This window comes from Haemaphysalis longicornis, unplaced genomic scaffold, assembly GCF_048455015.1.
Source record: "Haemaphysalis longicornis isolate Haplotype H1 unplaced genomic scaffold, Haemaphysalis longicornis Haplotype H1 scaffold_6, whole genome shotgun sequence".
NCBI lineage: Eukaryota > Metazoa > Arthropoda > Arachnida > Ixodida > Ixodidae > Haemaphysalis > Haemaphysalis longicornis.
Window position 1 is genome coordinate 20760006 of NW_027526407.1, and position 15060 is coordinate 20775065.

At 46.1% G+C, this 15060-nt stretch overlaps 1 protein-coding gene across 2 annotated transcripts in view; it reads left to right on the forward strand.

The window, feature by feature from the left end:
• LOC144142284 (uncharacterized) overlaps positions 1-15060 on the forward strand; it is a 102507-nt gene that overhangs the window by 80500 nt on the left and 6947 nt on the right. Inside the window, exons 12-16 of one of the 2 annotated variants that reach the window (XM_077673659.1) lie at positions 2928-3032; positions 3599-3760; positions 9858-9932; positions 12375-12452; positions 13346-13438. In XM_077673659.1, coding sequence (XP_077529785.1) covers positions 2928-3032; positions 3599-3760; positions 9858-9932; positions 12375-12452; positions 13346-13438 — 513 coding nt within the window. Of the gene's footprint in view, positions 1-2927; positions 3033-3598; positions 3761-9231; positions 9815-9857; positions 9933-12374; positions 12453-13345; positions 13439-15060 lie in introns of those variants that run through there. The other variant, XM_077673660.1, reaches the window with a different exon arrangement.

Below are 15060 nucleotides of genomic sequence, written 5' to 3' on the forward strand. Positions count from 1 at the left end.
CCTCTATGGGCAGGGGCAAACCCGTGAAAGGGACAGTTTTTCTATCCAACAAAAAGGCTCCAGCCCGCCTGGCCTTTTACTCTTACTGGCGAAATGGAATACAATAGCCCTATACTCTCATTCAAAGGCTGAATCCGCATCAAAAAACAATCACGGGCTATCTCCACTAACGTGAAACCTGGGGAGGAGACAAGCATGCGATGTTTAGGTGTATTCTTGGCGCCTGGGTGTTTTTGCCAACGGAGAGGAAACCGATGGGGGTAGAGGTGTAGAGCGTTGCTGTAATATTCTCCGGTTCAGTGAAGCAGAAAGCTCTCTAGCGTGAGGCGTAAACGAGTGTGCCGAGGCTTTTTCAGTAGGCGCTACGTTCTGGAGCAAGGCGTGAACGAGTTTTCAGTAGTTTAGTACCATGACTAGATAAGACAATTACGACGACGACACGAGGCGCCAACAGCCCCAGCTTCTGAGGGGCTTCGCCGCTTCTAGTGATGTGAATGTTTACTTTTATTAGAAGTGATCTCTGACACATAGCGTGATCAGATACGATTGCTTGTCTCATCATGTTTCACGCGTTTCAATTGTCACCTTACCCCCACCACCACCAGCACCACCACCGTCGTCGTCGTCGTCATAATCACCACCATCATCAGCAGCAGCAGCAGAAGCAGCAGCCTACCCAGGTTCACTGCAATATGAAGGCCCCTCTCGTGGACCTCCAACCGCTCGTTTCCTGTGTTGCTCGAGTGCACAGTTTACCCCATAATTTCTTTCTTTCATCATCCATCGGGTTAACGGTCTTCCCCTTCATCAGACCCATCTCTTCGTCTCCACTCTATCTTTCCAATTCTTCACCGATCGTCGATTCGTCTCAGTAAATGGCCAGCCCGAGTAAATTTTGTGTTATTTGAACTATGATATCTTATACTGTAGTTTGTTATGTGATCTATGCAGCCCGTTTCCTGTCTCTCGGTGTTACAAATACTATTATTCGTTCCACGGCTTGTTGAGCCGACCTACGTTTGCATTCTAGTTGAATGGTAAGGCGCCAAGTTTCAGTTCCGCATGTCATCACCGGTAGTGTGCGCTGGTGGTATGTTTTTCGTTTTAGCGACACAGGTAGCTAACACTTCATTATTTGGGAGTGCTTTCCGACTGCTCCCCAACCCATACTATTGTGCGTCGGGTTTCTCTCTCGGCGTTTGGCTCAGCACTGACCATCTGTCTCAGGTAGTATTAAGTTCTTACTTCTTCAAGCGTTTTGATTGTTGAACTGAAGAGAGTGTTTTGGCATGCTTATTCCTCCTCACTTTATATTTATTCTTATTTATATTTAACCCCACGGACATGCTTTCTGATTTTATTTCCTCAAGCATTGGTTGCATGTTTTCTGCAGTCTCCCTCAGCAAGGCAATGTCGTCCGCAAATTTCAAATGTTTCATGTATTCTCCGTTTATCCTTAATTTTATGTTTTTCATGTCAAGCTTTCTAAGGGACCCCTCCGGACATGCTGTGAATAGTTTTTGGCGAGATTGCCTTTCCCTTTCTTACCCCTTTTCGGATCGGGGTATATACCGCTTTTCTTGTGGTGGGTTATCCAAGCAATGCATTTCTTATAAATGTCTTCTGGAAGGCTTATGTAGCTTTCATCTATTTCTCTAGTCGCCATAGCTGAGTGGCTAAGGCGCTATCCCATGCGCCCATAGATGCAAGTTCGACAACCGCCACCACAGCCATCCTTCTGAAAGAGGTGTCCGGACCCCCCAGGGATGGACTTCGGCTTAACGCTCGTACTTTGTCTGTTAAGCGAATGCTTGCTGCTCGTTTATGGTCACCCTTAGGTAATAATTCCGACATCGTAGGGTTCTGAGGTGAAGCCAAATTTAAATCTGTAGATCCAACTACACCAACTCTCCTTACCACCCATGCCCAGGCTGGGGCTATTAGTACAGCCACGCGGCCACACCAACCATGGCACACGAGACTGGTTTAATAGTTTTTATGGTGCGTGGTTAGAACACTTGCAGTGCAGAGTAAATGCCAATGCTAACCGCACGAACTAATCATCGTTTCGAACTGAACCAAGCGTTAAGAATCCCATTAGGTGCGAAGCCCTAATGGGATTCTTAACGCTCCTAGAGAAACACCTAGAGAGCGTAACGCCTCCTATAGAAACACCGGGATACTCGTTTACGTCTCGCGCTGGAACGCTTCGGGCTTCAAAGACACGAGACGTTTAGAGCAAAGCTGTATATGTCTGCCACCCCTCCTCGTCCGCCCCTCCGCCCCCCCCCCCCCCTACCCAGTTTCATCTCTGTTGGCGAAAACGTCAGGGCGCCGAGAATACTTTTACACTGCACGCTTCGCCACTCCGCAGGATTCACGCTAGTAGAGATTGCCGGAATTTTTTTCGCCTATCATCAAATTTAACTCGATAGTGAAAAGTCATGAGTACAACTCAAAAACGTCCTTGGTCGATCCTTGCCAGATAAACCAGCAAATTTGAAAAAAATCTATGTTCAGCTTGCCTTAAAAAAAATTCTTGAGTGCAGCACAACATTATGACCAATAAGTAATACCAGAATAGCTTTATGGGGCATAGATAAGGAATATGTGTCTAAAAAATAGGTTATCAAGGCGCCGGTGCAGAATATTTGGCGTCAAAGCGGTTCAGGTGCGTGCTATAGCTCACTCTGCGACGAGTTCGTGTTTCAGAGTCCAGGATACTATCATTGGGAAAACAACGTCAGAATAATACTGGTGTCTGCCCTATCTTTACATATCGTATAAAATTGCTGAAGTATTTGACTGTGTTCTGTGATGTGCCTTCGACATACACATTGAGTGCAACACATGTTATTGTGGATGTTTTTTTTTATTTCTCATTATATATCAGGTTTATTTGTTTGTTCTATTTGATGCTTTTAAAGATGAGCAGTAATGGCGAAGAATGGGGAATTTTGGAGAAGCTGACCGCTGCTTGCCCCAACGACAATCCAAAATGCACCTATCAAGGTACCTTCAAGGACGTCTTAGTAAGTTTTGCTTCGTTAAATTTCTTTATACAAGCAAATCTTTTCCTCGGCAATTCATCCTAATGTCTTGTGGCAGTAACCAAACGGCAGTTTAAGGAACTGATCTTATCGACAAATAAAATTGGTTTTATGCTACCCGATTTAGAGCTGTTGCAATAGGAATCCGCTTTAAATTATTTGCAGTGTGATCCCGATTGACATAATTGTGGCTTTTTCAGTTTATTGGAACTAACTAGACAGGCATAGTTGTTAAATTTCATGAACAAATGGAATCGCATGTTTTTCCGTTAGCAAGTTTTTTGTGCTCTTTACCAGTTAACAAAAGCAAAGGCTATAGTTCCAGCTACAGAGAAAGTAACGAAAATCAGTTACAGTAGAAAACATCAGCAATACTGATTGAAAAACTATTAGTTGCTACATTATTTGTTGTTTTATGCGGTGTTTTTGGTGTTTGTAGGTTCATGAATATTTTATTTTTATTAACTGTTTCTTGTTTGGAAGATTTTTCCAACGTAGTGTGCAAAAACTGTTGAATTTATTGGTATTTTGTTCTTGTTATTCATTAGGTGCACTACAAATCTTGTGCCCTCAAAACAAAAGTAGAGTGTCCACTTTGCAAAAGCTTGCATGACCGCAAGACACTGGCCTTTCACATGGCCGAGAATTGCCCTAAGAGAGTGGTTGAGTGCAAGTTCTGCAACAGCGACATCGAAGCATGGGAAAAGGAGGTGATATGTTGCTTTTAAACCCAGAATATTGTTCTCGCAGCGCTAACAACGAAAAACCAGTTGTAAGAAAGTACATTGTCCCAGTGCATAAAACCTCTGATTATTATTGCAGTGAAGTTAAGATTCTGAGGAAGGTCTAACTGCTTGCCAGACGCTTACTGCGTAAATCCTTCTGCTTGCCATAGCTAATTATTACGTCAATGCCTGTTCGCGATGTTTCGTATAATATACAGGTGAATTCACCCGCCATGAAAGATCACTTTCCAATAGAAAGCTTTCTAGGACCTTTTGTCCCATTAGTGTAACTACCTATGAGAGACCGACATAATCGCTGTTATGATTTTGTGTTACTTTTTTGACAGAGCTACCCACGAGGTTATATACATCTTCAATAAGATTTATAAGCAATGGCAGCCTTCAGAAGTGGTGTTTTTGCTGACCTCAATACGAAGCAGAAAAGAGTCGATGGCAATTTCACACATCTGACCAATATCTGATAAATTCGACGTCAGGCAGGCCTATTTAGAGGTCTCCAAATGGCACGTCGAAATCAATAACGTCTTGCGCCCATATGTGAGCTTTAAATATTGCTTGAGAAGTTAACGTTATCTTGCACTAAGCTCAGGCTTTCCTGAGAACAGAAAAAACTGTGACAACGATATTGTGACATGACTGCCCAGTGCAGTGACATTTTCCCACAGTACCACATTCTATAAAAAGAACGACCACCTCAACGGTACGCCAATTATTCTTGTGTGTCCGCGAGTTTCTGAACTCATGAATGTGCAACGCATTGATAAGCACTGTCGCAGCCAAGCAAGTATAGCATAGCCAGAGTTTTACACGGTGGGAAATTACTGCTGTATGCCGTGATGGTGGCCTTACATCTTTGCTTTGATAGTATTTACAACCTTCAAAGCACATCACCCCGTGTACCGCATAGCCAAACGAATCTACATTGCGACTAATTGTAAGCGTGTAATCAAAGAACGGCGACGTCTACACTCTTATCAAAACATTCATCAATGTTTTTGATATATACTTCGCAGTTGACAGCCAAAAATAAAATTCTTGAGAAACGCCAAAACCCCGTTGCAGAAATCCTGTCTTCATAACACATACAAAAGGGAGAGAACACAATTATATGCACATACAAAATTGATGCGTAATCAATGCCGGAATTACCTTTACATTAAAACACTTTTTAGATTTTGAGTTTTGCTGTGAGGATAACGAAGAGAATCAGGAACATGTGGTGAAATCTGCGCATCACAAGTAGCAACACAAATCTTATGAGGTATCCAGTCCACGCTCGAATGCACTTAATAGGGTCCTGAAATGCCTTCCGCCGATGCATGGATGTACATGTAACCAAATAAAGCAATGTATTAGCAATCTCCTCCTGCAAGAATTTTGTTAAAGCGATGAGTATTAGCTGAGAAATCGTAAATCAAAAACCGCGCATTATCGTCGCGCCGTATTTCCTCCTCCTTTCAACTGTTTCTTCTCTGTTGGCCTCCCCTCCCATGATGCTCCGCTCCTCAGCGGTGACGTACTTCCGCTATTGCGCGCCCACAGACTGCCGTCTGCTACGGGCCAGCTCTTTCGGCTTTTTCATCTTTGTTGACACCATGGACACTCCTCTAAAGGCTGGAAAAGCGAACGAAAGACCTGGCCGCATGTGTGCGGCCTGGCCTTGCCCTTTCGCGGTGTACGTAGCTGCAGTTGGTATCGGCGGCGAACTCGCAGCCGCGCGGGGAGAATCGTGCGCTCGTTCCCTTTGGTGCACAGCGCACTGTTTATCCAACAAGCGCGGTCTCAGACGTGGCCCCGCTGGTGCCGGGTGTTATTTTGCGGCGGTTGTAATTCCTACTACCGGCGGCATGTGAAAAAATACATTTTAAACCTACACAGAACCAGTGCACAAAACGCGCCGGATCGGATTGCTTTATCAGAGGCGATGAACGGGAAGGCGCAGAGCAAACCAACGCCGCACTCGAGCAGCGAGCAGCCGTGTTCTGACAAGCTGCACCCATGTGTTGCATTCCACACTGATGGGAAAGCGTTGTTTGCACTTGTTTCGATAGTCGTAAAATGTCCAGGCACTTCGGCACTCCGCTAGCAGATCAGCCGGCGAGTCGTTTCGGAAAACATTTAATTGACAGATGGCGCCGTATGCATTAGCATGTCGCAACGCAAAACTGATGAGACGTTCTACTAAAACTCCCCTCGCGATGTTTACGCAGCGGGACGCAAACATTTAGCGTTTAGCTTATGCAAAGGCAACAAACGCTGTACTAAAACTCTCTATTAGCAGTAAAATAGCGTGCGTACGTGAGGCTGCTTGCGTTTACAAAGCTGTACGCCGAGCGCTTACGTTTCAAACCTAGTGACATCATTTAAATACACTCGCAAGCACAGTGTAACGTATTCACATATCAACCGTATGCTCAGGCGACAAGCAAGAGCTTATTTTATGTGGGACGGAGATTGCGCATAAAGGCCCGTTCGCACTTGCGACGAAAACGAGAGAAAGCGATGGGAATTCCGTCACTTTGTCGCGCGACGATCGTGTTTGTCGAATGGTCGGGAGAAATTTTCGTCGCGCGACAGAATTCCCGTCGCTTTCGCTCGCTTTCGCCGCAAGCGGGATTGGAAAGTTCTGCCGCTGCCGTCTGCTACGCAGCGCGGAGGCAACCGCGCGATCTGCTCGGGCCGGGCGAACGCGCACACTCCCGCACGGCAGCGTCCCAAGCGGCAGCCGGCCGCGTACATCGCTCCCGGCGCCCGCCTGGAGCCCGCCCTCGGCACACTAGCCAGTATATTTCAGGCACAACAATGGAGGAAAGATTTTTTAAGAGCGAATGCACTTTATAAGCGACCCCAAACCATCCACCGCCGGCGTCGGCGGCGGCGTCGGCGGCGTCCGCAGTGCTCTTTAAAGAAGAAACAGCATCCGGCGCCAGGTTTCGATCCGAGGACTTTGCGGGCCGCAGCCCGACGCTCTACCGAATAAGCCACGGACGCGACGCTGATATTGTCAGTAACGTGCCTTATATCTTTAACGCATTCAAACTACGTCGTCAGCGGCGTGCGTTGGCGACTCAGCGGCGTTATAGCGGCTTGATAACTGCGTGGTGTACACGTGATACTACAAACCCGATGGAAGAGATGGAAGAGAAGGCGGCGAGGCGGTGGGCTGCGGGGGCCGAGCGCAAGCGCCGCAAGCGGGCCGACAACCGTGCATTCGCACTTTCACATTCTCCCCCTCGGGGAAATGCGGGGGAATTTTTTTTGCTTCCGATGAACCAAGTTCTTTGCCCCTGTGTTTTTAAATACGTGAAGTGGAATTAGCACGTCGCCCTCACGCAGCTTTGTATCGTCGTAGCATCGCTGACTGTCCGAACGAAGCCTGCAGCTAAGCCAATGCAGCGACCGAAGCTAGAGTGTATTAGAAACTTCTAGTACACTCTACCGAAGCTGTGTGTCTGTGTGTGCATCGCCTCCTGTGTGTAGTGGACGCGTTCGTTTCGCGATGAAATGCGACGTTGTACTGCGGGTGGATAGTGCTTCCCATGGTCTGGATTATCTTTCTCGAACGACGTACGACTCAACCTCGCATGGGGTATGTGTAGTGTGCCTGGCTAAAAGCCTTCTCGCTTGCGTGCCAGAATTCAGTGGCTTGCTGTTCGTCCCGGAAACCGGGTGTGAGGGGAGTGCCGAATGTACAACGGGCAGGAGGAGGCAACCCATCGTCTGTCAATCGCGGTTCAGACTTGCAACGCATGTTGTGACGTTGCGTTCGTTCGAAACGCATCTCTGGATTGTTTTGAAGTTGAATAAAATGTACGCGTCAAACCCGGACATTCGGCTCAGGGTGTTGTCTGCGATTGCACGAAAGAAGTGCCACGGGGCTTTCTTTATGGTGCGTACTCACGTAAGATAAAATCCATGTCGTGTTATGGCCGTGTTGCATTCAATACAAACGGTTAAGCGTTTGTTTTCACTTGTTTCGTTTGTCGTAAAATGTCCAAGTACTCCGGCACTCCGCTGGCAGATCAGCCGGCGAGCCGACGCTGAGCAGACGACTCATCTCTTTGCCGGAAGTGCGTGAAAAAGCCGCCCAATAGCAGGATGTCTAGCTCATGACGAACATCTGGGAATTGGTGATGTAGACATGTGAAGATGGCGGCGTCCAAAAATACGAAGGGAAGGGTGAGAAAAAAGCGACAGACTTTGCAACAAAAGTGTGAGCTTTCCGCTGCGCGTAAAAGAGTAATACTTGGCACAGCTGACGTTGACGACCCAATCTAACGAGTGCGCTAGTTCATTTAGTTTGCTCAAAATGCCTTTCAGGGCCCCTTTAATCATAGCCTTCCACCCCCTTTGCACATGTTATGGGGCTGGAAGGCTATCGTGACTTCCATGTTCACGGGGAACTGCCTGCACGGATGGCGTTTTAGGGCCACTGGCTGTTAGTGCGGTATGCACAATTAAGTTCGTTCTTTCTAGGACAAATGCCTCTAGATTTTCGATATTGCATCCCGGACACTTCACTTTCACCTTGCAAACGCTCCCTACCACGCAAGCATCACCCAGTGTCAGAAAAAAAAACATTCAGGTAGTCGCGAATCCCAAGAAGTGATTAGCAAAATCTCCGACAACTAATACGACTGCGTAATTTTAATGCTGTCAAATATAAATGCCACATTTAGGCTGCTCATAGAGATAGTCCGAATTGCAAAAAAAAAAAAGAAAACGGAGGACAACCTTCTTCTCGGCGCTTGTGTGGAGTGGCTAGGCATGGGTATAAAAAATACTCATCGTGGATGACCGTTCGCCCGATTTAACCAAATGAGCCACCGAGATTTCACTGGTACGAGTTCATTTTTGTGAGCATGAGTTTAGGTCGCCTGAAGTTTGGAGAAATCAAATTAGGCGCGAGGGAAGAATAAATATTTAAGAAACGCAATAACCATCGCAAGGTTAAGGAACTTCTATTTTGTGTGAGGTCGCAAACTGCAGTTGTGGCATGTACCTTTTTGACGCGATATTATGTGCCTTGCTTTTGCAGACACCGTACTTCGCTATTGTTTTCACACAGCTGAACTCCAAAAGCAGGTTTATAATCCGACGCCAGTGGTCCGCAGATAACTTTGGTAGCCGTTAGTTATATTCCATACATTTTTAAGCGACTGATGAAAAGGCCGATCCGTCTATCGGGGACATAGCTTACAGAGAAGCGAATTGCAGCGAGCTATCACAGAAGCAAGCGAGTGGGTCCAAACCGTGGGGCGCAGTGATTTCGTTGCACATTGCACGTGAACGTTTTCGAAAATCAGCAAATTATTCTTCACTTGATATTTTTATATACCACGTGCCATCGAATATTCCCTGTATACCTAGAAGAACCCTATTCATTCTAAAACAACCTTTTCTAGCTTCAGTTCTTGCCGATTGAAATATTTCAGGTTGCCATGTCTAATGGGACACGCCTTTTGCTGTTACATACCTAACATACATTTCCCACCCAAGTACTGTTTGTCTTTCTTTCCAATGTATTTTAAATCAGTAGCAATAGCGCCTTCGTGGTTTATACCCTAATTCATTGCCTGGTGTTTCTGTTTTTCTCTGCTGCATGTCCACGGTATTTATCTGCGGCTACATAAACAGCTGCCACCGATATAACAAGGAACCCATTCTAACAGTTGATGAAATTTATGCAGCCGTGATTTCTTTGCCTCTGACTGTTCCGCATGTTGCAACACGGTGTTTATGATTTATTTCCAGTAGCCTAAACCTGTGTGCCAGCAAGGAAATATGTGTTGTCCTTTATGCACCTCTGATATTTTTTGTGTTTGCTAGCGTCAAATATTGCAACACAGAGTCTATTCATTCGTGCTTTTAGTTCTAATAGCCTTGAATATGTTTTGCTGATACCGTGTGTATTTGATATCGTACTCCACTCCATTTGTAACCCTAGAACGACGTACAGTAGCCTAAAATAGAAATTGCTGTAGTCGTGAGAAAGCATGAAGTGTAAACGAACAGTATTCGAACCAAGAGCCTCCACAGTGACGGCATTTTTTGTTTCCAGATACATGAAGGGAGTTGCCGTCATCGGCCTGGCACTTGCAAATATTGTCTGCGAGAATTCTCGACAATTATTGAGGTGATTGCGTTGATACGTTCTTGCTATTTTCCTATGTGTGGTCACGGTATCTCGATCTCGAACAAACGCACGATGTATTGCCAACTATGCCTCTAAAAATTTTCTTACCCAAAATTCATTCTCTTTTCCCAAAACGGCCCGCCATCATTTCACCCCAACACCTCGGGCTGCCTTCAAAGGCATCAAATGCCTTTATTACAAGCTAACCTGGACTTTTCCTGCCATTGTGTATGTTTGAAAACTTTGCGTACCGATGAAAAAAAAATGTTTCCCACGGAATCGCGGGCAGTTTATTCGGACAGCTATCTTTAAAATCTACTCCTCAGCATGTTTTATGGTAAAACTGTGAAAAGAGACTAGGGCAGCCGAGTGTAAATTGCTGTGATTTTAAGATTTGGCAAGTTGCCATAAACTTTATCCTTCTTCGTGGGCTTTGGCATATAAAGCTATGTGCGCTGAGCCCTGGCAATTTTACCGGCTGTTGCAGCAAGGCGCTCGAATCGAAGCACAAGCCCCGACAGTTTTTTTTTTGTGTTGTGACACACGAAGATGGCAGTACATGTGGCCCTTGTGTGAGCCAAAAAGGACTTTTCGGGGCTGCAAAACAGCAAAACAGTACGAATCGTTAGTGTAACTCTGCACGCTGTTATTTTTTATAACAGTGGTAGTGCCATAATAGTTTTGAAATGCTTCTTGGACAGTTTCAAATTTTGGGAACATAAAGATTCTTCAAGTAGTACTGAGTGTTGGGAGCATTGGTATGTTATAACACAGCGGGAAAATGCGCGGGACGGGCGTATTACAAGTTTTACCCTCAACACCACTTTAAACTAAGTCAACTTCATTGAAGTGGATGTGTCACTGTGAGGCCGTGTGTTAAGCATGTGGGTATATGACCCGGGGAGGAGGATCGTCGAAAAATGAAGCCATGGCATGAGAACGAGACAAAAACATATATTATGATGCGGACAAACAAACACTCGGAAACGAGACTAGGGATCTTAAAGGCAAACTGCAGCGCACGCGCAACGCGAAGGATAAAAAACAAGTCAGACAATGAGTTCGACATTGTCTGACTCGACACACGCAAAAGAATCGACACACGCACGTCACGGTCCGCTCTAATGTATGACGGGGTGACGTCAATGGACCGTCGAAGCGACACCCCGAATTCGTGAGTCGATCGTGTTGAGGGCCCGAAGACGTGTCGAAGCAGGCGAAGACTTTTCCCCCGGGGCGATGTTGCACACCGAGAGACGGGAGAGCTGCGGTGGCCGCCATTTTGAAAACTCCGCCAGCCCGCTCGTGCCTGCTTGGTTAGACCTCGGCCCCTAACGTCGGTCCGGAAGCGTATGTGCGTTTAGTAGTCAGTACAGCCAGCCGTCACCTGAGCTTTCTTAAGAGGGTTATATCACAGCATAAACGTACTTAAAGCATACAAAACCACCCGAACTGAAATAAATAACAGCCAAAACGGACCTGCAATGGTTGAAAACCATGGTGTAGCAAAGTATTCAACATAAATAGCCCAAACCGACCCAAAAGGGGAAAACCCGCATAAAACGTTCAAAAAGCTGCATCTAAAACAGAACAAACGGAAACAAAAATACCCGAAACCTCATTTATAATGGATAAGGATGCAATAAATAGATTATATGCATGACAACTGTTAAAAAAACTGTTAATATTCACATATTACTAACAATTGAAAATAAAAAAAAACTCGGTAACGGGATTTGAACCTGGTTTAGGATGTTAGCTTCGCCGGAGCGGAACTCACTACGAGCACTACGGGAACAAGCGGTTCTGAGCGATTAAATTGAGGGCCCCATGCACGTGGACATCGCTTCAAACATGTCCCTAGATGGTGCCATGCGTCGCCTGACTGTGATGACTAGGCAACGCCAACAGGACGACGCACCCCACCCAACGGGTGGTCACGGCGAGGGCTGCTGCTGTCACGGTACGCAGGTCACCACGCCCCCCTAAGGGGCCTTTAAAGGCTTAATAAAATGTTTGTCGTCCTCCTGCAAGTGGCCGTAGCGGATCCTACGGAACAGCTCCTGGTACAGTTCTCGGTGTGCGGAGCAAGCACGCCCTTGGATCGACCCGGAACCATGTCCCGAGCGCTATCTTTGTTCCCGTTCCTGCAGCACTGTGTCGCCGCTAGCTCCACCGCCACACTCCCTTGTCGTGCTTTTTCGCCGGGCGTTCCCGTGGTGCTTCTTCTTTTTCATCTTCCCTCACCTTTTTCTCGCCTTTTTCGAAGCCCGAGGATGTCAGTCATCACAGTCACTAATTCGTCCTTTCCAACATACAGTATAGTTCCTCTTCCGAGGGTCGTTAATAAGGCAGTTATTTTATTTATATAACTTTCGCCTTGACCTTTACATTTGGTGCGACATGAGGTTGACATATTCTAAGTTCACATTTTCATTTCAGCTTGAGGAGGAGCATCAGCCGCAATGCCCCAAGATGCCTGTCAAGTGCTCATTCTACCAGCTTGGGTGCTCTTTTTCTGTGAGTTCGAATTTTATGATGCTCAGACCTCACTGCGATGCAAACGAATTCAGTGTGCGTGTCCTTTTTAACCATAATTATAAATCATATAGGGTAAAGTTTTCTCAATGAGATTGCTACGGCTGCGTTTATGTGGTGCGATGCCGAGATAACTCCTTCCCATTTTGCCAGCATTCTTCATTGCGGACGTAAGGGATGGCTTACATTTAAAAATCATCAGGTAGCCCTGTGTTGTTGATGGTGGAAATACATTAAGGTTTGCCTATTTGGCTCTACATGGTCCTGGGTTCTGCAAAGGTATCAACACTGCTCTAACATCGCCTAAAGTGAATCAAAGCTGTTTTACTTGGCTTGTATTGGCCGAACAAAATAAAAGGCATGACCAGGCAAGTAGACAACAAGTGAGCAATCCCATGTGTAATGGTCAATTCATCTCTTGCAAGAATAGCACAATATACAAAACCACCCTCCTCTGCTATGTTCTAAAAATCTCATCAGATGTACGAGATTTCGGCGCACGTTAAAGATCCCCAGGTGGTCAAAATTAATCCGGAGCCCTCCACTACGGCGCGCCTCATCGCCTGCGTTGCGTCGGCGCGTTAAACCCCACAATCAATCAATAAAAATCTCATCAGACAATTACAAAGAAAAACTTCGCAGTTTTTGCTCCCCAGAAGCTTTCCCAAAGGAATAAACAAGGAATCTGACACTTTTCCGCAGATCCCAATGACATCTTCTAAATGTATGAGAAACCTGAACTGCCTCTTTTCCTTCCACATACGCACATCACTCTAACAGGGCTCTTTTTATTACTTATTCTAGAAAGCACCCAAGTTAAACCTTTTTTTTTGGTTTAACTTCAACGAAAAGTGTATAATGGGAATCATTTTCAGGCAGCGCGAAGCGACGTGGTCGTACACGAGGCGACGACCAAGCACACAGACATGCTGATGGAACACGTATGTCTGCTGAAGGCTGAAAATGAGGTGAGGGTACGAACAAGACGTCGGAAGTACGAATGAAGGGTAGAAAAGGATATTTAAGTACAATTACTTGTAGTTCCTTCCCGCTGCGAATGTTGTTGAAACAGCTTAGAGTCATGTACGTATTGTAATAACAGAAGTACTTTAGCGCTATCTTGGCAAGATGGCGTTTGTTATGGGACTCATGTTAAACGGAAAATCACAAAGAGAGCTTTGTCTAATACACCTCTGTGGCGATTTCCTGCTCAGCTGCTATTTACCAGCTCGTGAGTTGGCTGCGCAGGCCCAAATAAAATATACCGACTGTGCACGTTTGCCTATACACTCGGTATCAGTAAAGAGTCGGATACACAGCAAGAACAATAACCAAGAACGTTTACTTACGTAGCGGCAGCGGGACTTGCCTTCATCAGAGTACAGCTACATTATTTTGCTGTCACAAACATTTGGAACACATTTATTATATAGATTTCCAGAAAACTGTGAGAAGGATCGGAAGATGTTTCGAAAACGGAGAGTATGCATGCAGTCGGGCTAAGCCTATGTTACAACAACAGCAACAAAAAAGAGAGAGAGGAAAGGGTCGCATTTACAAGGCAGCGGTCGAGGTTGCTCGACGACGGGGCTACGTACCTGGCATGGGCTGCAAGTGCGGAAGACTAGACAATCGCGGTTTCAAAAGGAAGGGAAAAGTATACAATAAGGTATTCAGTGGGAGGGAGACTGGTTCGGAGGGATCCATACAGGCATGAACAAAGGATGTGTTTTGGGTGTGCCCCCCGCGGATGTACAGAATAGACACAGCCCACAAAAGAGCATTGCACAAGAGCTGGCAATTAAACAGGAAATAGGTAGGGTCCATCGATAAAAAAGGGTTAAACGTTTCTAAGTGGTGGGGGGGGGGGGGGGGGAAACGCGGCCGCCTTCCAAAGGACAAATCGCATTGTTGAGTCGCATTAGGCTAATAAAGCTGCTGTATTTGGGGAGTTTCTGCAAATTCTGATGGGAAACTCAAGGGTAGGGTTAAGCCCGTACTACATGGAGCGATTTCGCCGGCGAATTCGCTGATGCGGCGCCGCTCGTGCGGCAAAACCACCTTTTTTTCGTTGCTGGGGCAAAGTGCCAAACATTTGAAGCGGTCGAGCAAACGCCGCTCGTGCGGCGTGTGCGGCGTAGAGGGGCTGGACCTGCGGCCAATAGGAGCACAGCTCGGCACCACTTGCACGCTTGGAAACCAGATGGCGTTGCTTGTATGAGCGCGACAAAAACGCGGGCACACCAAAACGTTTGTCTTCTCTGCTGTGTGTGCGTATATTGATAAAGAATTGGCGATTGTTATATAAAACCGCAGATAAACTCATATTTACCGCAAACCAGGCAGAAACAACTTGCCAAGAAAGTCAAATAAAACCACCCTTGTTAAAATCACAACCTTTGTTGGTGGCAAACTTAATTCAGTCTGCAAACAAGGCGCATCTGAAATGCGAAAATCGCGGCGTTCTCAGGCCCCATGTAGACGACAATTCCAGGCATTGCGAACTTCGCAAGTGCGAATGTTTGTTCCAGCGAATTCGCAAGCGAAATTCGCACCATGTAGAACGGGCTTTAGTGAGTTTTATGAGTGA